This window comes from Odontesthes bonariensis, chromosome 17, assembly GCF_027942865.1.
Source record: "Odontesthes bonariensis isolate fOdoBon6 chromosome 17, fOdoBon6.hap1, whole genome shotgun sequence".
Taxonomy (NCBI): Eukaryota; Metazoa; Chordata; class Actinopteri; order Atheriniformes; family Atherinopsidae; genus Odontesthes; species Odontesthes bonariensis.
This window is the reverse complement of record NC_134522.1, coordinates 27,178,916-27,202,342: the sequence shown is the minus strand read 5'-3', so window position 1 is coordinate 27,202,342 and position 23,427 is coordinate 27,178,916. Positions and strand designations below refer to the sequence as shown.

At 40.5% G+C, this 23,427-nt stretch overlaps 3 protein-coding genes across 32 annotated transcripts in view; 1 reads left to right on the top strand and 2 right to left on the bottom strand.

Annotated features, from left to right (window-relative positions):
- Nucleotides 1–8,565, bottom strand: part of mark3a (MAP/microtubule affinity-regulating kinase 3a) — a 48,391-nt gene extending 39,826 nt beyond the window's left edge. For 28 of the 29 annotated variants that reach the window (XR_012766789.1, XR_012766791.1, XM_075448166.1 and 25 more), the window contains exons 1-3: nt 7,924–8,565; nt 3,189–3,371; nt 1,951–2,004 (exon numbers count right to left, since the gene is read on the bottom strand). Coding sequence is in view for 27 of the 29 variants with exons in the window: in XM_075448166.1 (XP_075304281.1) it covers nt 1,951–2,004; nt 3,189–3,371; nt 7,924–7,974 (288 nt within the window). In the remaining 2 variants the exon portion in view is untranslated. Of the gene's footprint in view, nt 1–1,950; nt 2,005–3,188; nt 3,372–5,318; nt 5,404–7,923 lie in introns of those variants that run through there. The other variant, XM_075448168.1, reaches the window with a different exon arrangement.
- Nucleotides 8,566–10,392: 1,827 nt separating this feature from the next.
- On the bottom strand, nt 10,393–18,243 carry eif5 (eukaryotic translation initiation factor 5). The gene is made up of 12 exons (XM_075447616.1): nt 18,178–18,243; nt 17,363–17,582; nt 15,386–15,665; nt 15,150–15,231; nt 14,817–14,989; nt 14,362–14,473; nt 14,088–14,218; nt 13,632–13,793; nt 13,175–13,336; nt 11,326–11,490; nt 10,994–11,134; nt 10,393–10,821 (listed from the first exon to the last, which is right to left on the bottom strand). Exons 3-12 carry the CDS (start codon nt 15,455–15,457, stop codon nt 10,723–10,725), a joined length of 1,299 nt encoding a protein of 432 aa, XP_075303731.1. The 5' UTR covers nt 15,458–15,665; nt 17,363–17,582; nt 18,178–18,243; the 3' UTR covers nt 10,393–10,722.
- A 290-nt stretch (nt 18,244–18,533) lies between these two features.
- On the top strand, nt 18,534–23,338 carry vps29 (VPS29 retromer complex component). 2 transcript variants are annotated; one of them, XM_075448071.1, is made up of 5 exons: nt 18,594–18,611; nt 19,708–19,719; nt 21,334–21,525; nt 21,898–22,133; nt 22,826–23,338. In XM_075448071.1, exons 1-5 carry the CDS (start codon nt 18,609–18,611, stop codon nt 22,941–22,943), a joined length of 561 nt encoding a protein of 186 aa, XP_075304186.1. In that variant the 5' UTR covers nt 18,594–18,608; the 3' UTR covers nt 22,944–23,338. The 2 variants fall into 2 exon arrangements, with proteins under 2 accessions (XP_075304187.1, XP_075304186.1); XM_075448072.1 differs by lacking the exon at nt 19,708–19,719 and having other exon boundaries at nt 18,534–18,611.
- Nucleotides 23,339–23,427: the final 89 nt, after the last annotated feature.

Below are 23,427 nucleotides of genomic sequence, written 5' to 3'. Positions count from 1 at the left end.
CTTCTTCCAGGCTGAAAAAAAGACAACGATGCTAAAAGCTTTAATAACAGCCACTGCTTAATGGCAAAGGAAAAAAAAAAAAAAAAAAAAAAAAAAAAAAAAAAAAAAAAAAAGAAGTGCGGAGGCAGGCACAAAGAAAGCTTTAGGTCTGTTTACATTTAATCAAGGCTTCCAAGAGTCATGCTCCCTCCCTGATCTTTGACCCCGATGACGAGAGCTTTACAGATCCCAGTGACCGACGCAAACGCCGACTCAGCTCTGCCAAGTTATAAGACTGAAAACACACATTTAGGTTTCAGAGACAACAAGCCGCCCCCCCAAACACCGTCAGCCTCGCTTCAATTCATCCACTTACATAAATGTGATTCTGCGTGGCTATTTCGGGCAGCATGAGCTCAAATGGAAAAAGTTAAGATTCTTTTCTTATAAGTCCATCAGAACCTTGTCATTCAACACATAAACACGAAGTTACCCACTGACATTCAGTCAGATGCTTCAGAGGATTAAGCTGATATTTTTCAATCTTTTTATTTCAGTGTCAACAAATCCAATGAAAATCTCTGTGTATATAATCCGCGGTCCTCTAGGTTCTCAGCTCCGTGTCTACAGGTCACTTTCGAAAACAAATCTAAAAAAACGCAACTCTCGGCTGAATAGTGGCATCTAAAAAGCGTTCTGGTACAAAATGACTCTCCGCTCAGGTTTAAAGCTACAGAGAACTGCTGGGCTTAGAGCCTGGAGGAGGAAAAAAAAAAAAAACTTACTTAACATACACCCATAAATGGAAATGTGACATGTAGAAGAGCATTCAATGTTTGATTTATGAAAAAGTACAACAAAATACTTCAATGTGGTTTATTTTTTCCAGTGTGCTCCGCTTCCTTAAAATAAACATGAAAAGATATTACAATCCCTTGTGGAGCAGCAGAAAAAGAAAGAAAGGAAGAAAAAAAAATGATCTGACAAACACCTAGAGTTTTTTGTTTTTTTTCCCTCGACAGTGGCAAAATGGTTACCTAAAAACAAGGACTGACAACGAAAGCCTCACGCTTTGTGTTTCTGTGAACGGCGCTATCATGACTCAGTGTTTTTCTGTCAACGTACTGTCACAGCCAACGGCAAAGGGCCCGGGCCTCCGACATATGAAGGCCACAATCAATAGGGCTTTGGAAAAACCGATGGAAAACCACGAGCCGACCGCTGAGAGGGACAAGGGAGAGTGGAGCTGAGCGGCGGGGGCCAGCTGAACCCCAACATCATCACCAGCAACATCAGCTGTTGCTCTCTGCCTCTCGATACTGCCCTGACTTCCCTGAAACCACTTCCAGGCCGGGAGGCAGAGACAAAGGACCAAAACAGCCACATACACACACAAACACACACACCTCTAACTATCAAGCTAATGAGTGTATGCCAAAATAAGAAAAGAGAAACAGTTAAAGGCATTTTCAACTATCTGGCCTCCAAATGCTGAGTGAAACCGCTATTCACCAACTGGCAAAAGGGGCATTCACTCCGTCTGTCAAATTAGCATTTTAAAAGCAGACCCACTTCTGCGCTGGTGGATTTAACAAGGAGAACTAAACATTCACTCGCAACTGAGCGGAATAAAAAGGCAAAGGAAAATGACATTTTGTCTCTCCTGAAGGGTAATACATCAAAACGATTCAGCACTTAGAAATCTTTAGCAGTGGCTAACTGATGTGACCATTTTCATTCATTTGTTCAATGAAAATAATCCAATCTCATCTTTTGGATTCGAGTTTCACAACAGTCAACATGTAGATGAATAATCTCCAATGCAATAGCCTCAAACTAAAATAAAACCTCTTCGCTCCCCATTTACACAACTACTACTCAATCAGTTGTGCTTCGTGTACCAGTACATGAATATTAAAAACACAGTATGAGAGTTTAACAGCAGAGACCGAAAACCAGAGAGGTCATTACCTTCTGAAGGCTGTTCGGGTTCAGCTGAGTCTTGTCTATTATCTTAATTGCCACCTGTGGGGAGAGACAACAATTGAAACTTAGTTACATGGGACATAACGGCAGATGAGAAGTGGAAAAGTGTGAAAAAGAGGGTGTGGAATATAACACTGAAACCAAGAGGCAAAACTGGCAAAGCTCACAAAAGCAAAGTGACTCAGATAAGGCAGCATTAAGGCAGAATTTAGAGGGGGTGTAAGGGGTCGTAGTCTGCGTAAGGACAACGCTTCCTCTTCCTCGCTTTCTGTTTATCAATTATGAAAATGAATAAATCAATCAAATGCCCGGCAGCAGCGGCTTGTCCTGCAAACCAAACAAGATTTAAAGCCCCGTCGCAGCTGGTAAACACAGCCAGCAGGTCTGGGTTTGGTTGGAAATCTTTCCGATACAACAGCACAGACCTTTTAAAAAAAAAGGTTGTAAACTGTCCAAACCCAATCACGCTTACAAGAACATTGCCTTGTAAAATGGTTTGAAATTGGCAAAGCGTCGACTCAAATAAGGAACCATCTAATCAAAGAACAGGGAAACAAGATTACAAACCTGACCAAACATTCACAGTCAGCTTTTAGTACTTAACAGCTGAAGAAAAAAAAAAAAAAACAACTTAACAAGAGTGGGTCAGTTTCAGATTTAATGGAGGTTCACAGCCACGGTTGTAAGCCTGAAGAGTAAGTATGAGCAAAATAATATCAACCACACAGGGATCTGCTCATCAGCTTTAAACACTGATGCGTGGTTCAAAGGAGACTTTTATTCCTTATGTAATGAGCTCAGGTTCCCCTACAGGCGCTTTGACTTATTTACTTAAGCAGACAGAACACGTCCGAGCAATGCGCGAAGAGCATGTAAACACACTTTGCTTCCCCTATGGGTTTTAATTGAAAGCATAATATACAGGCAAAAAGGTAGTTCTGCAACTGGACTACTTCATCGTATCGGAGTGATTTTTGTTAATAAATATCACATAAAATGGGATGCTTTTTTCATCTTTAATGACAAGAGTGTAAATCTAAAACTTTTCATCTTCAGTAGTAAATTCCATTTTAATTTACCTGCTTTCAGTTTGTTTGACCTACAGGCATGCTTTGTTTTGTTTTTTGTTATTTTTAAACTTTGGCAAACCTCAAACAAAATGATGAGGAATGGCAGATTTAACCTGGTGTTCGCAAAACAATCTGAGTGTGTCTGCGGCTCACCTCTCTGCCGGTGGGGATGTGCCGGGCCAGTTTGACTTTGGCGAAGTTGCCCTTGCCGATCGTTTTGAGGAGCCGGTAGTTGCCGACGTGCGGCTGCTGCGCCTCATCGGTGCTGCGGGATCGCACGCCCGTCCGGCCCGAGCGCGTGCCGAGCTCCGTGCGGCCGTTACTGTGAGACGTGTGCTGCAGAGAGAACATGTTGTTAGACGAGTTGAATCCTTTTTTACTGCGGAACATCTACTTGGATCAGCCGTGACTCATGTTGACCCACTGCACACACACACACACACACACACGTCGGCTCTGCAGGAAAAAATACTTTGGATATTTATAGCTCTGCTTTTCTTCCAACAGCTACAGATGTCTGATTAAGCCCGTTTTTCAGCCATCGTTAAGTCAATTCTGGCTTTTAGATACTAAACGGGGTTTTCAGATTTATGAATTAAAAACAAAACTGATGAATGAGGTCACACTCTTTGCTGTGTACATCCAGCTGATTTTAGATTAAACTTGCCTCCAAACTAGGGCCCAGATGTTACAGACGCTCACACTGCAGTCAGACAAAAAAAAAAAAAAAGTCAGATTGAGGAGCAGAAATCCATACTGAACCTGACAACTGTTCTGCTCCTTGTTTCGTCCTTTGTGAAAAACAGGTTTCTTAACAGGTTAGCCGACTTAACAGCACTGAAACAGTGACGCATATCAATTACCCCCCACAGTAATGAACTCTCAGTATGTAATTTTGCTTTGCTAAAGCACTCCATGTTCCTCTGTACTTTAATAGGTGCTTAAAACAGACAAACTGGCCCAAAAAACAAAGACAAAAAAGAGAATTTTTTTTTTTTTACTTTGGTTTCAAATTTGTACCTCAAAGTTAAAGGGTCAATCAATAAAATAAGGCCGATAGCAAATCTGCTACCACATTAGTTGCGGTGGAAACTGTTGAGGGGACTTTTAGAGATAAACCCGTGTGATGTTTATGGAGACATTAAACAATGTGCAGACTTGTTACACAAGTGGCATTTATACATCTTAATAAACTTCTACCACTTCCTTTATGATGCAAGCAGAAGTGGACTAAATGATCCTAATGGGTCATCTTCACATCATCATGAGCTCTGACTGCAACCAACAGCATGGGTTGTAACTCTTGTTTAAAGTTGCAGAAAGAACCTCTTCTGGAATCAAGTGGAGAACCAACTGTTCGGGACACTGAACTCAGGAATGTAGACAACGCGTAGAAAAAGCAAATGACTTCAGCGTTATGACGCTGATGCGACAGCACGACCAATGAAGAGATTGATTTTCCCTCACTGTGCTCAAAAGCTTCCCTCTGTGTCCCTACAACAACTAAATCTGACAGATACTCTGTGCGGCTTCGGTATCGACTGCCCTACCAAGGCCTCATTAGCAGCGATGATGCTCTCTGCCCCACCCGGCTCGACCCATCTCCTCCTCTCCCAGCCCCAACCTAACCGACCCCATTTCCCCTGCAGACAGACAGAGATGGCCAGAAAGGGGGGAAACTAGCGGAATGGGGACTTCAATGGAAACCGATCGAGGTCAAACAAAAAAAAATGCTCAGAAAAATCAACTAAAAGAGCGGAAATTGTCACAGAATTCATTAAGATATTAGAAGATGCATCGCGCAAATATCACAAGATCACTATAAAGTCAACACTGCAAATATCACAGTTTGGAAATACATCTTTTAAAAAAAACAAATCAGGACCTTTTGAAGATGTTATGGTGACTTTAACTCCACTAAGCAGCACAGACGCACTTTAAGTCACTACAGAAATATTTTAGGACTCCTACAGTGATAGCAGCGGAGATAAAAATATCATCAACTAGGATAAGGTCACAGTTGAATACCGCAGGCTGGAAAAAAAACAAAAAACACTGTCATTCCCTGTGGGAACATTAGGTTGTGGTTCTGGTTGCATCCACATTAAGATTGATAATCATATATATATATATATATATATATATATATATATATATCACACAAAAACATGTGCATTTAAAAACAAACAAACATTCTATTTTTCAGCAGACAACTTCCTGTAAAGAAGAAACACAAGACAAATGTGGTTTAACTCCATCCTTTCCTTTTTAGCGGTTACTCACACAGCTGCGGTGTCTCCTGGCTGCCTGTGAGCCCGTCATGTTTCAGCAGGAAGACGCTCTGCCCCGCTGATGATGCCCATAGAGATTCCCCCCCAAACAGATTTTCCCCAACTCAAAGCACCAGAGAGGGAGACAACAGAAGGGGCGAGCACTGATCCCAGTCAAGCTCTCTATATCAGGCACGCACAAGCCAGAAACAGGATGTCCTTTCAAAATAAAGGCTTTCACTTAGTCGCTTCCTCAGGATCGGGAACATGGAGCCCTAAATTTCTTTTAACAGGACTAAAGTGCATCGGCAGAGTATTGCTAATCTGACAACTTTTGCTGTTTCCACCTCGTTTCAGTTAGAGCTGCAGTTATTTGGATTATTCATGTCATTCTTGTAAGAAAAATCAGTAAATATATCCATCCATCACAATGCCAAAGAGCACAAAGCAATACATTAAGTTTAATTAGAAAACGGTTAAGAAAAAACCCTGCAAATTGTGACTTAAAATTACCCAAATGATCAATTCGAGAGAAAAAGAATAAAAATGTATCTACCTTGGATCAAGTCATTATCATAGCACAAATCTTACAAGCTGGCTTTTTGCTGATTTTTAGTCTTCCAGCTGCTGCTGACTCTTTATGTTAACAGCCACAGAAATGGCCCAATTTCCCCCAAAGGATCAATACAATTTCACCACACCTTATCAGGCTCAGCACTGTTTGTGAAGTACAAGTCTTATCTCCGACTGATCCACTGCTGCTACCGTGACGAGTCATGGGACCGAGGACATCACATGTAGACGTTACGTGTTTGCAGTTACTCAGATACGGAGATAGTGGAGGGAGAGGGAATGTATGGCAGAAGAACTGAGAATGTAAAGTGTGCAATCTGCCTGATTCAGAGACTTTGTGAAACATTTGTAGAAAGAGGAGGAAATTAGTAGCTCACTGCGGTATTCTCTAGGAAAAACAGGGTCAAACCCCGAGTGAATTATCAATTAATCATTTCAGCTATTTTGAAGCAAATGTTTTCCGTCGTCTCCGATGTTCCCTGGATTTTTCGCATTTAGCTAAAGGATGTGCGTCCCCGGCACTGCGGGACAGGTGCAGTTTTATCTGCCCTTTAATTTGGACTGTTGGTTGGACAAAACTAATCATAAGAGAAATCTCAGAAATTTTTAAGTATAATAATTTTTTTTATTAACTAGACTGTAAAGGGTTCATTTGCAAAAATTTAGCTTTGAAGACAAATAAATCTTCGTAAATGTGAAAATTCACCGATGATAAGTCGGTCAATTAAAAAAAAGTGAGCAGTGTGCATCACGAAGAATTTGGATGACTTAGAGCAGTTGATTTGAAGAGTTCTGTTAAAAGAAAATTAAAAAATAAATACCCCTCAACAACTACAATGTTACGAAAACTGTTGCCGATTTGATCTGTCCACAAGGAGGTCAACAGATCAGTCAGGCTCCACTAGTTAGAGTAACTCAATATGACTTAATAAAATATAAAAAGTGGACAATAAGATCATTAATAGTAATTATAAATGACATGCTACTATTTAAACTATTACTGGGGACCATTATTTGAGCAAGAATTCCTAGATATTTATCAAATGTAGAGAAAAAAAATAAATGTTCCTTGTGCTACCCAGGCCTGTCAATTATTACATTACTGACTGCAATTCATTTAAAAAAAAACAAAAAAACCCACATATGCCCGTTTGTTTCCCTACTGTGTGAACGCTGTTCTTCTTCAGTGGTTTAACAGCACCAACTGTTTGTCTTGAGGCATTTTCAAATTTTGGGATTCTTCCTTCCAAAAGGAAACCAAAGCGAATCACTGAAAACAGAAGTGTGAAGGTGCGGGACAAGATTTGGGTTCCACATCAAGGAGTACTTGGTAAGCTGTCAATGCAAACACGTATTCACGCCGTTTTTGTTAAAAAAGACAACAAAAAGATAATGCGATAAAAGTACTGAGAATTATTAACCTTTATGGAGTTTAATCAATGGGGAAAAAGCTTGAATATTTCTATAAATATTCGTTTAATTTTGAAGGTCCTGTCCGGGCGCTTGACGTGTACATTTAAAGGAACTTGACCAACTTCTTTTACACAGGGGATTCAGTTAGCCGGGAGGGGGCGGGACAAATCAGGCTCATGTTTGGATGCTGAGCGGATGAAACCTTGACATGACAGCTGCGAGAGCCAATTGGGAGCCAGGACAGAAACTACTGTTGCCTGCCAGAATCAGCAGGCAAAGTACTGTAGTTTTGTTCGTGGTCGGGCCTAAATATCCTGAGTGCATCCTAATTACCCATAGTCACAATAACGCTTACTGTTTACCGGCAATAAAAATGATCAAGTTCTGGGTTGAAATCCAACCATAACTCCTATTAAAAATCCAGGGTGTGTTTGACGTAGGGGTTTATGCTTGTTTACGATTTACCACAAAGTGCAACCTCCGTGCGAAACAATTAGCTATCATCAAATCCAACGAGCAACAAAACCTTATTGAGCAGACACGTTTATTTACCACCTAAAAGGTCATTTAATGACATTTTACGGCAGTGAATCCAGAAAACATGGACAGATAAACAGCCCCTTTATACTTACACTTTCCGTCACCTTCTCGTTGACCGTCGGTAAAGGAGTTTTTGTTGACATCTTTTAAACGGCCTTTCTCAAGCAGTCGTCGTCCGATGTCCAAAATCTACAGTCTTCAGCCCGACGGCCGATAAATGGAAATATTGTTTTGCTTTGCAGCTCTCTCCGGGGAAACAGTGTCAGCATGGATCGTGACAATTTTCAAACCAGACCGGACGTGTTAAAGCCGAGCACCTGAGCTGTTAAAGAGCGTTAAAAAACTAATTAAAGAATGCAATAACCTCGTTTTCAGTGTTCACATTGCGTGTATACACCGTTCGTGGCCCGTGCTGAACTCGATAGACAAACGAAATCTGTGTCCGCTTGGGTTTGAGTCAGTGAAGCTAACTAAACTAACGAGAAGGCGCTGTCGGTCGTCACTTCCAAAAAATTGCCACTGGCTTTTTTTTCTTTTCTTTTTTCTTTCACTTTACGAATCCGGTTAGAAAAAAAATAGGTGGCATCGAGTGTCACTGGTGGATATTTTGCGCTGGAGTTCAAAAGGTCCAGATGACTGAAACACTTGCCGTCGGCTCGGTTTCTGCCATCTCCGGCGGCCCAAAGTGAAGCGGCTCCGTCTGTTTTAGGTGGGACCAAAATGGCTACTCAGCGGCTGGGCTGGATTACGCTGCCTTCATGGACCGCTCGCATGCTCAGATATCAAACAATTTTCTTCCCAACGTCGAAAACCAATCACCCGATTTTTAGAATTAAAACGTCTGACGTCAAAGGAAATGTCCTATTTACTAAACCGGTGTCAAAGAACACGTTTTCTATGCATTTCTGAAGCTAATGTGAAAATCTTAAGGACAGTTTATGTCAAAACAAAAGTTTGTCAAATGAAGTATTTTGCTACTCGTATTCTTCACCAACCGCGTCATCCGCACGTGCACAAAATGTTTTAGATGAATGTATTTCACATAATAAATGTTTAATCACATTCAGAGCTGTTCATAGAAATACATTTCCCAAATTCACATAGGATAAACACATAAATAAGCTTTAAAAAAAGATAATTTTTTCTTGATAAATACAACTTTTACAGTTGCACTAAATATGTAGGCCTACATTTGGTAATAAAAACGTTACTGACGACTTGATTCTATTTTCCAGTGAAACTGAGGTTAGATGATCATACTAAAATTTAATTTTGTATCATTCTGGTTTCAATTTAAACTGATACATAAAAGAGTAAGGTGCATTCTGTTAAATTAAGTTCCAGTCACTAAATGGCTTCTGGGCTTTGAGGAGTTTCTGTAACCCTTTAACTGTATCTTTTCGCGTGAAATATACACACCCCTTTTACATGATTTCCTTGATTGTAAGAGGAAATTAAAATAATTTCATACACGACTACACTAATACCAATCAACACAATACCTGCTGACAGATACTGAGGTGAATTTTCGACAGCACTTTAAAGCAGCATGAGCGTGTCCAGCTGAACGGGAGGAAGTGAGGAAACCGGCTGACCCCAGGCCCATTGGACCACCTAGCACAGCTCCGACTGTCATCATACAGAACCAGGAGGAAACGGTAATGTCGGTTTGCTTCAAAGGAAAACGTTTGTGCTGCTTTTTCCTCTCACCGTTTCACATATTACCGAGACAAACAAGATTAAAAAGTCATAATAAAGTAACAAATGAGTTTTTAAATGTGACTTTTTTTCCCCCCCAATATCAGTTTGGCTTTGTAAGTAGTTCAGAAATGATTAGTGTCCTCTTTTAAATATATGCTTTTAACAACAGAGATTTGGTTCTCAATGTTTGTGTGGCTTGCAGTTGTTTGTAACGAGCAACTATGCTTTAATATTTTCCACCAAAATCTATTTATGGTTTGTAACCAATTAAAAAAAACGCATTGTGCAGTGATTTAGTGTACAACAGCACAGATTTTTGCGGCAGACTTTGATTTAATCCTCGGGTAATTTACCAACTATTACACAATTAAAACGGCCCATTCAGGGGAATTTAAAGCCACTGGTGAGACAAAAAAAAAAAAAGTTCATCAAGCACTGTATTGTCTGGTTTTTGTTTTCTTCTCAGAACTGCTGCCCTAATCATTTACTGCGTAGTCATTACTTTAACAGGCAAAGACGGCTTTGTTTTAACAAATTATGGATACCACAACAAAACCCATACTATTTTAACCCTAACCCTTGTTTTGGCAGATATGTTTGGTCAATATCTCAAACCGGACTGTACAGTTAACATCAGAATTGATATAAAAAAAATTTAAATAAAAGGACATTCCCTGGCCCTTTCAGAGCCCAGCGTTGCATTTCACATTGATCCCATCATTACACAGCTATAGGGAGGCTTTTTGGCTTCTTTTGATCACAAATGATTTTTTATCTCAACAAGCCAAATGAAAAAACAAAACATAACTGACTACCAGAGAGGGAAAAAATAATAACAATAATAAATAAATCAAGTGTAGTGGATAGCAAAAAATTCTTTATTTGACTGGAAAAAAGAAAAAAAAAAGAAAAATACAGGAACCCCAAAAGAAAGAAAGTGCAGTCAAAATTATCCCAAAACACCCATGATTAAAATCCCAGAAGCGACTTCATTTAATCAACTGAATACATCTCAAAAGTACAGTTACTGAGCAGCAAGTAAAGCGCTATATTAAGTCATGCCATAAAGCAGATGAGGGACTTTGGATGGTGGGGAAGCTAGTAAAGGATGAAAAGGACAGCCATTTAGGTCATACAGGGCATCGTGAATCAAAGCCACAACACAAGAAAAGCATCATCATCTAAATCTCTCAGATAGCATCGATGTCAATGTCATCCTCTTCTTTCTCTGGTGCGTCAGGTTTCACAGTCTCAACTTTGAGCTTATTGGCAGAGGGCGAGTACACCACCTGAGGACAGACCACATCACAGCCGTTTAACAAACCACCCTCAGCTTTACCTTTACCCTGACATGCTACTACAGATTACTTTGGCAGGAAAAAACATGGGTATATGAGTAAATGCATTAAAAAGATACTGCACAGACCACACAGACAAGTGGCCACTTTAGATAAACTGTACCTCAACATTCTCATAATCTTCGTCCTCCTCTTCTTCACTGCCCTCACTCTCCTCCTCGGCCTCCTTCAGCCATTTGACGAAAGGAGCAGCCTTGGCATGGATCTCTTTGGCAAGTTCCTTGGAGACATATTTCTTAGAAACCTGGAGGGGGAAAAAAAGCTCTGATTAAATTGAGAGGGAGATGAAAACGGCAAACGCAACTGAGAAATGGGAAAATAAATAGTTAAAAACATGGAGGGGAGAAAAGTCAAATAACAAAAATAAAAAACTGTTAGAAAGAAATATCTGAATGAACTCATAAGCTGTACCGAGTTGAAGTCTCGCACACCCACCTTCTCTGCCCAGGCGAATATAACCTCTTCTTCCAGCAGGTCAGCGTCGTACAGGTCTTTGAGGATGACGGCGACGCGAGGCAGCAGCTGAACTTTGTGCAGCTTCACGACACACTCAAAGCCTCCCAACAGATACTTCTGGGCTTTTTTGTTGCTGTGGCAGAACTGAGGGAGCATTCACACAGACAATCATTAGGGGGGGTATATCAAATAAATATATAAAAACAAGACGGTGTTGTAAAATACAAGGTTTAAGGTCAATTTCAGGAAGTTTTCAATATCCAATCAGTAAGATCGTTCAAACAAACTTAAAATGTTGGCATAAACCATCTGCTGTCAGACATGAAGCTGATACAGAAGCATAAAGGATCAGTCATTAAGGCCTTGTTGAAAAGATTCACTGTCCCCATTAGTGTGCCCTTGGCCTTCTGAAAAGTAGTTTAAAGATGCATTGGATCCGAGTCCTCAAAGAAATGCGCTTTTGTCCAATCAACTTCCAACCATCTCTCTTCAGCTCCGCTTTCTAGTCCAAATGCTTCTGGCTATAAATAGAACACGGTAACGACCGAATGCCAAACTCCAATCTGCAAAAAGGTAATTCAGCAACCAAACCAATGAATGATGTCACAGAGCGTCGGGTGACACCACTTTGTATCCAAATATAGGATCCTAAGTCACATGCTTGGTTTATGGATGCTTGTTAGCATCGTTTCATGGAGCTCTGACCTGACACCATGTGAAAGATTATGCGATTAAGATTGAGATAGCTTCTCGCATCTCTTCCTGAACACTTGATCACAGTAGGAGTAAGTAATGAAGAAAACCATGCTGAAAGGAGAATTCCGCCACAAAAACATCAAATGCACAAAGCTCCCGATCTGGACTGTAATGCTGCCGCCCACGCGGGTCTTTTCTGTCACCAAGTACTTCAATGTGAAACTATCCCATATTCATTGATTTCCTGACCCCTGGTAGTTTGCTAAATGTACAGGGTAAATCTCTCAGAACAGGTCTTTATGGGTTGTTTCATTCCACTTATAAAATGCAAAGCCAGTTATGGCTAGTACAGTAATCAGCTGAGTGACATCACTGTCATTGGTTAGAGAAGCGTTTCCACCACACCAACCCTCCCTGACAGAGACCTTTTTTTCCTGTTACTCCCTCGTTACCGGCTCAGAGGCGCACTTCAACCATCCCTTCTGCCTCTTTACTTTGACACGACACAAATGCACAACGAGGGTGCATCAGTCCAAGTCTTGAAACAAAAAGGGCCTTTGTAAATCATTTCACTCAGACTGCTGACCGGATCTAAAGAGACACCTGCATTCCAGGTTGTGCCACATATGACACTGCCTCCAAGAGAGCAGAAAGTTAAAAAAGCCAAATGTTGCTGGAAAACAAACGCATCTACGCACAGCAGACACAGAACCGTGCACTCAGCGCAAAATGAGAACAAGTAGCACTAACAGTTCGTTTTAATTCCAAATTCTCGTCAACCATGTTTGGATTTAAAAGGGAATAAATACTTTAGCCCTTAAAACGCAACAAACAAAGAGATGGATGCTTGAAGACAAAATGGTGGACTTCCCCCACAAACACCTCACCGTGTCCCTGACCCGGCCCCGAGTTGCAGGAGACACTGCAAAGTTTATTTAGCATGTCATTCCATCGTGTAGTTGTGTCTTCTACAACAAATTTAGCCCCCTTCTGTTGACTGTTGCGACTGACAAATGATCTTTTAATTACAACTGTAGAACTTCCTAAGTTTAGTGTTTTAGTATCATTTATCACATAAATAATCAGTCAGGCGATTGTGTTTTCGCCTGAGACAGATTCCACTGAAACCTACTCGCAGGAAGTGGCGTTTGTATTTCTTTATCTGGTCACGGATGTTGTCGTTGAAGAGCAGCTCACTGAGGATGAGGGGGCCCATGGCCTTCACATCCAGACGCTCTGCCTCTGCTAATATATCCTTATCAGCCCCATCAATGGTTCCACTCTCCTTCTTTTGCTGGAAATGAGAAACAAGGGGAAAATAAGAGGCGGATACTTGATGTTTTTCTGCTCACCAAATGTCACATATGTCTACATATAAATTCTCTGATTATTCAAACAATAAGAAAAATGATTCCTTAGTTGAGATTTATCACTTACATTATCAATATTTAAAATAAATTTTAATGTCAGCTGAGGGAAAAAGTGTTATTTTGCTGAACAATCCTGCCGTACAGAACAACAGCCAACACGGAGCAGGAGGAAAAAGAATGGGTGATGTGAGGTAAGTCAAACTGTCAGAGGAGCCTCACTTTCACATAACTGTAGAAGAGGTTGACCCTCTCCTCCAGGGGTTTCTCCAGGTCCTCGCTGAGCGTGAGGTTCTTGGCGTGGTCGCTGATCTCTTCCATTCGCCGCCTCTGCGCCTCTTCTGTAGTCTCCTCTGCCCAGTCCTCATCATCATCATCTCCATCCTTAACACAGGAAGGACAAACAGAAGAGTCAGATCAGATAAAAATGAAAGGTCATGGAGCAGAAAAGGACTTTTTATCCTTTTATTTTGAATTTGGCAATGTCGACGACAGCATGACAAGCTAGGACAGTGCATCTTCATCAAGAAAACGCCACCAGTACTTTTTCCAACAGTTATTTTACCGACAGTGTTTTAGACATCTATGTGACATGCAGTTTTAACAATGTATTTTCCCTTTTGGGATCACTTAAGTGCTCCATCTAAAGGCATCTTGGCAGGAACAATGACAACACACCACAGCCTGAGGAGCATCAATGTTGTCATGGTTTCCAGCCTCGCCGCTGCCAGAACCGTTCTCCTTGTCCTTCTTGCGGTTCTTCTTCTCCTTCTCCTTCTTTGCAGATGCAGATCCACTATCATTGCTCTCTGTTACAGGAAAAGCAAAGCAGGCGTCACTAAACCCATTGTTGGATTTACGGTTGAATGAGAGCAAATTCCTCTGATAGCCAACTCAGTGACCAGCTCTTGTTGTGTTGCAGCAACTTCTCAATTAGAGAAGAAAATCTCACCTGGTGGGTTTTTGAGGATGAACGTGCAGAGTTTGTGTCTAGTGTCTAGCATGCCGCGGTTTCCACAGGCCTTACAGGAGGTACCAATGGTTTGTTTCTTGGGATTGACATTCTGTGAGGAATAGAAAAAGCACAATGAAAATCGTACCATTTAATCAATTAACACAATAAGAGGACACCAAGATGTACCAATTAAGATATTTAATGCAGAATTTACTTTGCCCTTACACAGGTCAAGTTTATTCAAATAAAACCCATTATTCTAATTTTAACTATCCAAAATGAGTGTTGTCACTTTTTTGCCTTAAAAGATTTAAAAATAATAAAATAAAAAGTAGTAAACCATCCCAAAGTGCCCCCATTTGGTTCAATCAAGTAAAGTACATATTTTCTGGCTCTGCTAATTGTGCAAGCTTCTCTAAAGAGTGCCGTGTCGATGCAGTATAGACATTTACCAGGTCAGTTTCAGGGTTGTCACACTCGGTACACAGCACAAATTTTCTGATGAACCCATCAAGCATATCCTGCAACTTGTTCGCCTCATGGGATCCGTTGACGATGTAGCGATCGTTTTTGGAATCAAACTGGGTCTGAGCACCGAGTTCACAACCAAAAAACTTGGTCGGATCTGCAGATGAAATGAGAATCAACACAAAAACGAGGTCAATTCCCAAACATCGCAAGTATTTTCTTTACAAAAGAACACACACAAAGATAGAAAAATTAAAAGCAGAATTATTTGCACCTTATATGGTTAAATAAATCAATTAATTGGGAATATGACTCACATGTTGGAGGCCTGTTAAGAGCCTTTGCAACATCAACCATGTTGACAATGACCGTCTTGATTCCATTCCCTTTGCCTTCAACCTGGGTTAATGGGAAAAAACATCTCACCATGAATATGCAGTCTAAAATCATTCCCACATCAGAACAGTCATCTTAAGCAACCTCAATTAGACTTTTTCACAACGGTAAAGTAAATTCTCTCAACTACACCTTATAATTGGCAGCGTGCTGTTACCTTGGCAATCAGACGGGGCATCTTGTAGCGATAGAACTGGTCTGACACGCTGCGGTTGACGTTGACAGACATTTTGGCTGGATGTTGGAACTATCAGTAAGATAAAAGGATCTTGGTTGGGGATTCTTCGGGATCTTCTGTCTGGAAAAGAGGGGATGACATAAACGACTGCAAGCGTGCTCGGTCTCTGACATGAAAAACGCTGTGCCGCTATGGCCGCGAGCTCCTTGCTTGAAGGCTAGATTTCCACCACACAGGTTCCAACGGCTGCGCAACAGCTCTGAAAGAGGAGAGGAACAAACATCAATAATTAATACAGCCACCAGTACACGCACTCTGTCCAACCTGACTAAACAGAGATTATAACAAAAAGCTGAAATAAAAGTGTGTATTCTAGTAACAGGTTTAGATACGGGCACAGACTTAGAGATGACACATTAAGTCTGTGCCAGCATTCAGGAGGGCTTCTCATATATTGCCTGCATTCTGATGACCAACTCATTCTTTTGAAATACGTAAGACCAAAATGTTCAAACATAAATACTTAGGGAATCAGATTGTTGGCCGGAGAAAAAAAAAATATTGTGAAGATGTGATTTGATTCTGATGAAAATGTTTCACTGCATTTAGTTTGAAAATGTTTTCAAAATGAAAATTAAAACAACTGGAATACAAAAACCCTGACTGCAGTTTACTTTGTCATATATGGGGCTCTTCACAGCCCACCATCCACAGGGATATAATGGAGAAGATTCCTGCCCCGCATGACCATGCTTGAGTGACTGCCACCATTTAGACAAAGCGGAATGTGTCATGACAAAAATCCAACCCTGAAGTCATGTAACAGAGCAGCAAGCCAATATCAGTTTTACTCCAAAGGTGCCTTACTTTTGGGAGTAAATTTGAATTTTTCAATTTAAAACAAAAAAGAAGAAAAAAAAACCTGCATTGAGAAACAGGTCTAGCAAAAGGAACACAGCATGGAGCCCACCTGAGTTTCTACAAACTCATGACATGAGAGTACTGCTTCATTTGGGTATGATGAAATTTCAGGCTGGCAAAGTATAGTAGGGATTAAGAGATGACGAGCCTTTGTTGCCACTGCAGCCATGGGGAGGAAAAAAAAAAAAAACGCCCAGCAAATTACCAATTTGTACCCTTTCCTTCTGAAGGCAAAGGCCAGATGTCAGAGTTTTAGTTCAAAGCAAATGGGCCTTTTTCGTGTTTTAGTAGAGCTCACCGCAATACCAGAAGATTTACAAATATGAAAGGACAGGGTGGAAACCTCTACACTCAAATTACTATATAACAATCAAATCCATGAAGAAAAAAATTAAAGTATTAAACGACCAACGTACATGTGATCCAACAGTGAGCAAGCATAACAGACATGTCCAAAGGAGAAAAATAAAAGCCACCCTTAGAACGGGATGCTTTAACCTCCTTTTGTGCCCATGTCCACAAAAATGGCTTTGTGAAAGCCTTTTGTCTTATATGAGGGCCTCTGGCTTTGGTCATATAAGGCCTGCACTTTTTAATAGGTCACAAACATGAGGCCTAGAAGCTGCCAAACAGCTCTCCCCCTAACTAATGATTTTCATATTAACCTTCCAGCTGTAGCGATTATAGTCTCAAACACATCAGTGTGACTCGACATGAACTGACTCAGAAGTTATTTTTCCTGACACACACAGTGGTGTTTGAAGTAAGTTAGTTTTAGGAAGGCAAAGGCCGAGACCGTTTCAGGTGGAGGCTTGCTAACTAGCGTAGCTGACTACTTGGTGCAGAGTGCGTCACACAGTCGCTGCACACGAGTGAAGGGACTGGGAGACGCCATTTTGATACAGTACCACCGAAAACATGGCATATTCCCCAACCTCAAAAAACTACGTCTCATTACAATTGATAAAACTATAATTGTATAAAATAAAACTCGTATACACTTGAAATAGATTGTGAATGGAGCCCACGACTTACCGTTTTTGCAAAACAAAGACATAAACACAACGCTGATCGTCCTATTGCCGCAGTGAACGGTGGTCGATGGCTGGTGTTATATTGATTGCAGCAGGATCTCTAAGGGGTAATATGGCTCTCAAAGATGCACAGTTAAAACACACTGGAGCGTCCAAACAGTGCAGGTGCCAGACTCCGAGAGAGAGAAAGGTTATTTGGAACGTCCTCGGGGTTGGGGAACCTTTGGGAGAACAAACGGTCGTTAAACACAAGCTGCGAAGTGAAGCGCGAGCATCAGCAGGTGTGACAGCCGTTGGCATTCATTGGGTGTAACTCCTTCGTCACGTACGTTACTGTCACAAGGCTAAAATTCAGAACAATCTGCAAACGCTCTCTAAAATCATCAAATATAAAAACTTAATTTAAAAAAAATGTAGCGACACCCAGCTAACTGGCTAAAGATACACGTGTTTCATTGCCTAATTCTTCAAAAATTACCATAAAAGACGGGGTGAGAAAACTATGTTTATTCTTAAAGTGATCCATCCATCGACTAGTATTTATTTATGTAAGTTGTGATAATATTCGCTAATAACGCCAAAGCCAAACAATTTGGCAAACTCAAAATGATAAAGGAAGGCCAACTGACGTTGCGCAGCTAAAGCTAACACAGTTAGCCAAGCAAAGTCGACGCGATTTCGTGTAGAGAGTGTCATTAAGTCGTGTCTTCGATGGTGGTTAGCTAGCTAAATTATGTCTCTGGGATTTTATCTATCAATATGAAATCTAAAACACAACGAGCAGAGAAAGATATGATGAAGTTATTTAACACGTACCTCTCGAATGTTCTGCGAAATGCAGCTACTTCCGTCGTTTTACTAACGAGTGTTGACTTAGCCGATTCACCAAGTGAAGAACATCCGGTTTTACCATTTATTTTGAATTAAAAGTCTGTTAAGATCATGCGTCATGTATACATATTACTTTACTGATTTAACATCTGAAATAAGGGAATAATATACATTTCTTCATGACTGTGATTTTTTTTAGTCATGTGATATTACTTTTAAACCCTAATGTAGCTGTTTATGTAATGTCTTCACATGACTGTACATATGTAAGGGTTTATGTGTTTTATTTTGAAAGGTTAAAAGGAAGTATTGAATTAGTAGCTTGATGCATCCCGTCTCCCATTGGCTGACATCTTGACGCTATATTTGCGTAGGCGCTTCCTCAACTTGACTAGCAGCAAACAGCAACAGAGAAGATGGTGAGTATGAAATGGCGAAAGGGCCACCATTTCCCACATTTACAGCGCGCGTATCATGCGCTTGGTGTTTTCTTAGATTAACAATTTACGTAAGGACGGAAACAAAGTGTCTCCATGGCGTCCTCAGTCTCAGCCACTGTGTTAAGTAGTGAAGCTCGATTCCGAGATGGATCATCGATCACATGACAGCTGAGCAGTTTAGTCCCCAAAAAGTCACTACTGCAAGCTGCGGTCACCCTTTAAATCACTCTTTTCCTTTGCACGGTGGTCTCTCTGTTTGTCATGTTTGTTCCTCATCCATTCTTGTGGTTTGTTTGGTTATTATCAGGGAATGTTGCATTTTTCCTATTTGCCAACCAGTTAGCTAGAAGGGCTAGCAGGCTAAAGATAACTTCAGTTTAAGATGCACTTTCCTGTGGTTCAATAATGAGGGTTTATCACCCAGTTATTATCGCATTAACCGTCAGGTTTTTTTTTTGTTTCTTTGTTGTTGGTGTTTATGTTGTTTTTGTTTATTGCAGACATGCAAACTAATGACACCTGTCTGTTTAATTTATTTTGATATGAAGGCCGACTGCCCAGCCATCCCTTCCGACATTCATTCATCCTTTTCTTTTTGCAACTTTCAGGTTGTTATTGAGTTAGTTTTATTTTTTATTTTTTTGTAAAAGCAAGTTTATGTGGAGTTTACATCTACACAGATGATTTGTTAAAACTGCCCTAAATGCCATTGAGCGCCATGATTTGCTTCAGCACATGATTTTGCATTTGCTCCCATTTAGTTAGATTCCTGTAATTGTTTTGGCCTGTCATTATCACTAACCATCAACCATTAACAACTGATTCCACCACATTGTCGTTTAATTTTTCCTGTTTGTTGTTAATCCATTCATTTTTTTAATTTTCTAATTTCAGTTTTTCTCTCTTATCCCAATTCTTTCTTGTCTTTTGTTTTTCCTTTTTGTGCTTTTCACCCCAATCTTTGATCACGTCTCGTGTCGCTCTCCACACACACAACCTACCTTCTTTCCCTATCTCACCCACTCCCCTCACCTCCCACCTCCACCCCCCTCTTTGCCCATCTTCAACCAACCAGGCTGGTCATCGGGTAAGTGTTCTTGCTCTGTGCTGTTTTCTGATCACTCCTCTGCCTGGCACTCTAACACGAGAATGGGTTGCGGAGGTCTGCTGTTTCTGCCTCTCTCAGCACAGCTAACTGCTGCTTGCTCAACAATTGCAGAGCATGTTTGTTTCATGCTCTTTTTTTTTTTTACGGCTGCTCTCAGTTCTTTCCACTAAAATGGTATCACTAATTACTTATGAAGTCAAAATGTCCCTGAAATTAGACAGAGTAGTCTGACGCTCCTAAATTAGACATCTTAGATCTGTATAGAAATATTTGACTCAGGCAGGATTTAAGGCCCCCTTCTCTAAAATGTTCAAAGATGAATTGAATTTTTCTTTCTAGATGATTTTTACAGTTCTATGTAAAGGTCTTGAGCCACCCCAGATACAGGCTCCCTCTTGAGTATTAGTTCTCCAGGCTTTCTGATGATCTCTCAAAGTTTTTCCCCATTTATATTCACTCCAGTCCTTGTACCTGACCATCGTTAGAAGAATGCATTTTTATTCTTTGTTTGTTACACCACTTAACAGTGACTTATTAAACACTCAAGTATAGAAAGTAAGTCAAATAATGCAGCTGTGTTACATAAAGACCATTTTGTAAAGAAATGGTCTCCATGGAAGGGTGGCTGTCAAGAAGCCATTCTTAAGGAAGCTTGATGGGGAGACGGGGAGAAAAGGCTGAGGTATAATTAGTGGCAACGGGTCTTATGAAGTTGATGAAATTAGGGATGCATCATGACTTTTACACTATAGTGTAGTTTAGGCTTTAGGCATACTTTAGAAAGGCTACAGTTTGGACACACAGTAAGTCAAAATGATTGATTTGGTGTTTCCAAACCTTTGATTAGTATTCAATGAAGTGACAAAAAATTATTCTTATAAATGTCACACATTTAACTTCAGTGCACCAGTCAGAGTTTCTGGTTTGACTTATACTTGGCTTCTAGTTGGGCCTTAAAATGTTGATTTGTTACTCACTAAAATTATACCAGTCAGAACCAGTCAGTTGTACCAGCCATTTGTTTGGTGGCTGGTGAAGTTTAAAATGTAATTTGTGGATTTTAATCTAAATCCTTTGGGTTGTTTGTTTTTCTTCCGACGTTTCGTGTTGTGTGAACACATGATAAACTTTCTCATCTGTCCAGAGAGTGTCTGAAATCCAACTGTGCAGATTCAATAAACCTTTATATCATGGCTTATTTTCAGAATATGTACAATGAAGTAACATTCAGAAGCCAGTTTGAATTCAGACACTTAAGATACTCAGTTTTTTACTCACAAATGCAGCTGATTTGTTAGTTTGAATGCTGTGAACAAAGGCTGTTTATCCACTGTACTAGATAACCTAAAACTCCAGATTACGTTTCCTGTTTTCAAAATGACAAAAGAAATTAACAATAACTAACTGAGGTGCACAGTGGTTATAGTTGAGTGTGTGTGCAATATTTTCCACTGCAGGATTGACCAGCGGCGTCCTGCAGGGCTCTGCTCTTGGCCCACTTCCTTTTGCAGTGTTCAGAAACTTTAGTACATAGACTGAATTTATCAATGGGTGACTAACGTGTGTGTTTGTATGTCTGTGCGATGCTATAAGTTGGTCCTGGTGTTAGGTGATCTGCACATCCCCCACCGGTGCAACACGCTGCCAGCCAAGTTTAAGAAGCTGTTGGTTCCGGGGAAGATCCAGCACATTCTCTGCACAGGCAACCTTTGCACCAAGGAGAGCTATGACTACCTGAAAACCCTCGCAGGAGATGTCCACATAGTCAGGGGAGACTTTGATGAGGTGCGTGTGTTTTGGCAGACGGCCTATGTCGCCCTTTTAAATATTAACATATTCATTGGATACCACAATACTACAGAAGAACTAAAAAAGGAAACGCATAAGGTTTCTTTAGATTAACCATTAGGCATAAGAGCCACACAAAATAATATTACATTAAATCTAAATATTCTACCTACTTTGACCACTTTTGTTGAAGAATTGACAACCTTTTATTAAAGCGGATGTCAGTGTTTGCAGTCTGGTTTAAACTAACCAACCTAAGCTGAATTTATTTTATTATTTTTTTTTTTATTATTCCTAATGAAAGCAAAAGTCCAGAGACCCTACTGTGCTTGTTGATTTTCCTTCTCCTCAAATGTTCCTTTCTCTCAGAACCTGAATTACCCAGAGCAAAAGGTGGTCACAGTGGGCCAGTTCAAGATTGGCCTCATCCACGGCCACCAAGTGATCCCCTGGGGTGACATGGCTAGCCTGGCACTGCTCCAGAGACAACTTGATGTCGATATCCTCATCTCCGGGCACACGCACAAGTTCGAGGCGTTCGAGAATGAAAACAAGTTCTATATCAACCCTGGTTCTGCTACTGGAGCCTACAATGCACTTGAACGGTAGGTGTCTGTAAAACATATACACTTAATATTTTGGCAGTGGCATAAATATAAAAGTTATGGTTTGTGTACGCTGCAATAAATGGGAAATGAAACAAACAACACTTCATTGCACCATCACAAATGTGCTGTTGGGCTGCATGCCTGTATATAGGTACATTGTTGTTGTAGTTTCCAGCACGTCTTCAGAACACACTGCAACAGGGGGTATGCACAAAGAAGGCTGAGATGTTTGCCTTGTACACACAGATACACCGAGAACAGTTTTTCAAAATCTGTTTGTCCGACTAAAATCTTTGTTTGCATATGAATGAGAGGCGCAAACATAGAGGAAAGAGTTTGTTTTGTTAGTATGGACAGTGCCCAGGTATGCATGTTCATAGCTGGCATTAAAATGCATCCTCACGTGCATCCTGTGTGATCAGATTATCCACTCAGTGTGGAAATGATAGCGTACGTCACACAATCAGCTGTCAGCTGAGCAACAAACAGGACAACAGCAGGAGGAAAAGGAGCATAAAATGAATTATTTACAACTATTACATGTTTTTTTTAATCAGAATGTCTGTCTGTGACAGCCGTTGTGTTTTAATTATACAAACATGATTAGTTCAACCAGTATAAAAGCTGAGGCAGGCATTGTCATTGAGAAAAGCTTTTGCAAAAGACCCATGTTTTTTCTTTCATTACAGAAACATCATCCCCTCTTTTGTATTAATGGACATCCAGGCTTCCACAGTGGTGACATACGTTTATCAACTGATTGGTGATGACGTCAAGGTGGAGAGAATCGAGTACAAGAAATCTTAAAGGAGGAAAGGGAGGAGTGTCAGGTTAACAAGGCTCCATGTATCTTTTCATTCCTGTCCACCAGGGGGCAGCAGCTCTCTCAGTCCAACCACAATATTGATGCTGTAACAAACTGTTCAGTCACGTAACTCCAGAAGATCTGTGTATTATATTGTTTATAAGTCATCAGCATTCACTTATTTCCAAGTTGTCATGAGAGAGTTGCACATGTCACATGTTTTGCTAATAAAATGAAATGTTTGGTGCCATTTTCTCTCTTTTTTTTTTTTCTCTTTTTTTTTGTTGTTGTTTGTTTTCACCCCTGATATATCCTGTACACGTAATCAACAGACCTTTAGTTTCCTGAAGTCAGCCTTCTTAATTCATTTCCACAATAAAGATCAAATTTTGTTCCACCTGTGGCTTTTTTTTATGGCAATAGTACGAGCAGCGGTGTCCAAATGGTTTTGGTCATGGAGTGAAAATTTACTTACAGAAGACGGGT

Bases quoted from the DNA above. Each gene is read 5' to 3' on its own strand.
- vps29 (XM_075448071.1), top strand. The intron at 21,526-21,897 runs GTGCGTGTGTTT...CCTTTCTCTCAG, and splicing joins TCAGGGGAGACTTTGATGAG to AACCTGAATTACCCAGAGCA. The intron at 22,134-22,825 runs GTAGGTGTCTGT...CTTTCATTACAG, and splicing joins GCCTACAATGCACTTGAACG to AAACATCATCCCCTCTTTTG.
- eif5 (XM_075447616.1), bottom strand. From the start codon at position 15,457: ATGTCTGTCAACGTCAACCGCAGCGTGTCAGACCAGTTCTATCGCTAC. The intron at 11,491-13,174 runs GTAGGTTTCAGT...ATGCTCCCTCAG, and splicing joins ACAAACGCCACTTCCTGCGA to TTCTGCCACAGCAACAAAAA. The intron at 10,822-10,993 runs GTACAGTTTATC...GTCTGTCCTCAG, and splicing joins AAGATTATGAGAATGTTGAG to GTGGTGTACTCGCCCTCTGC.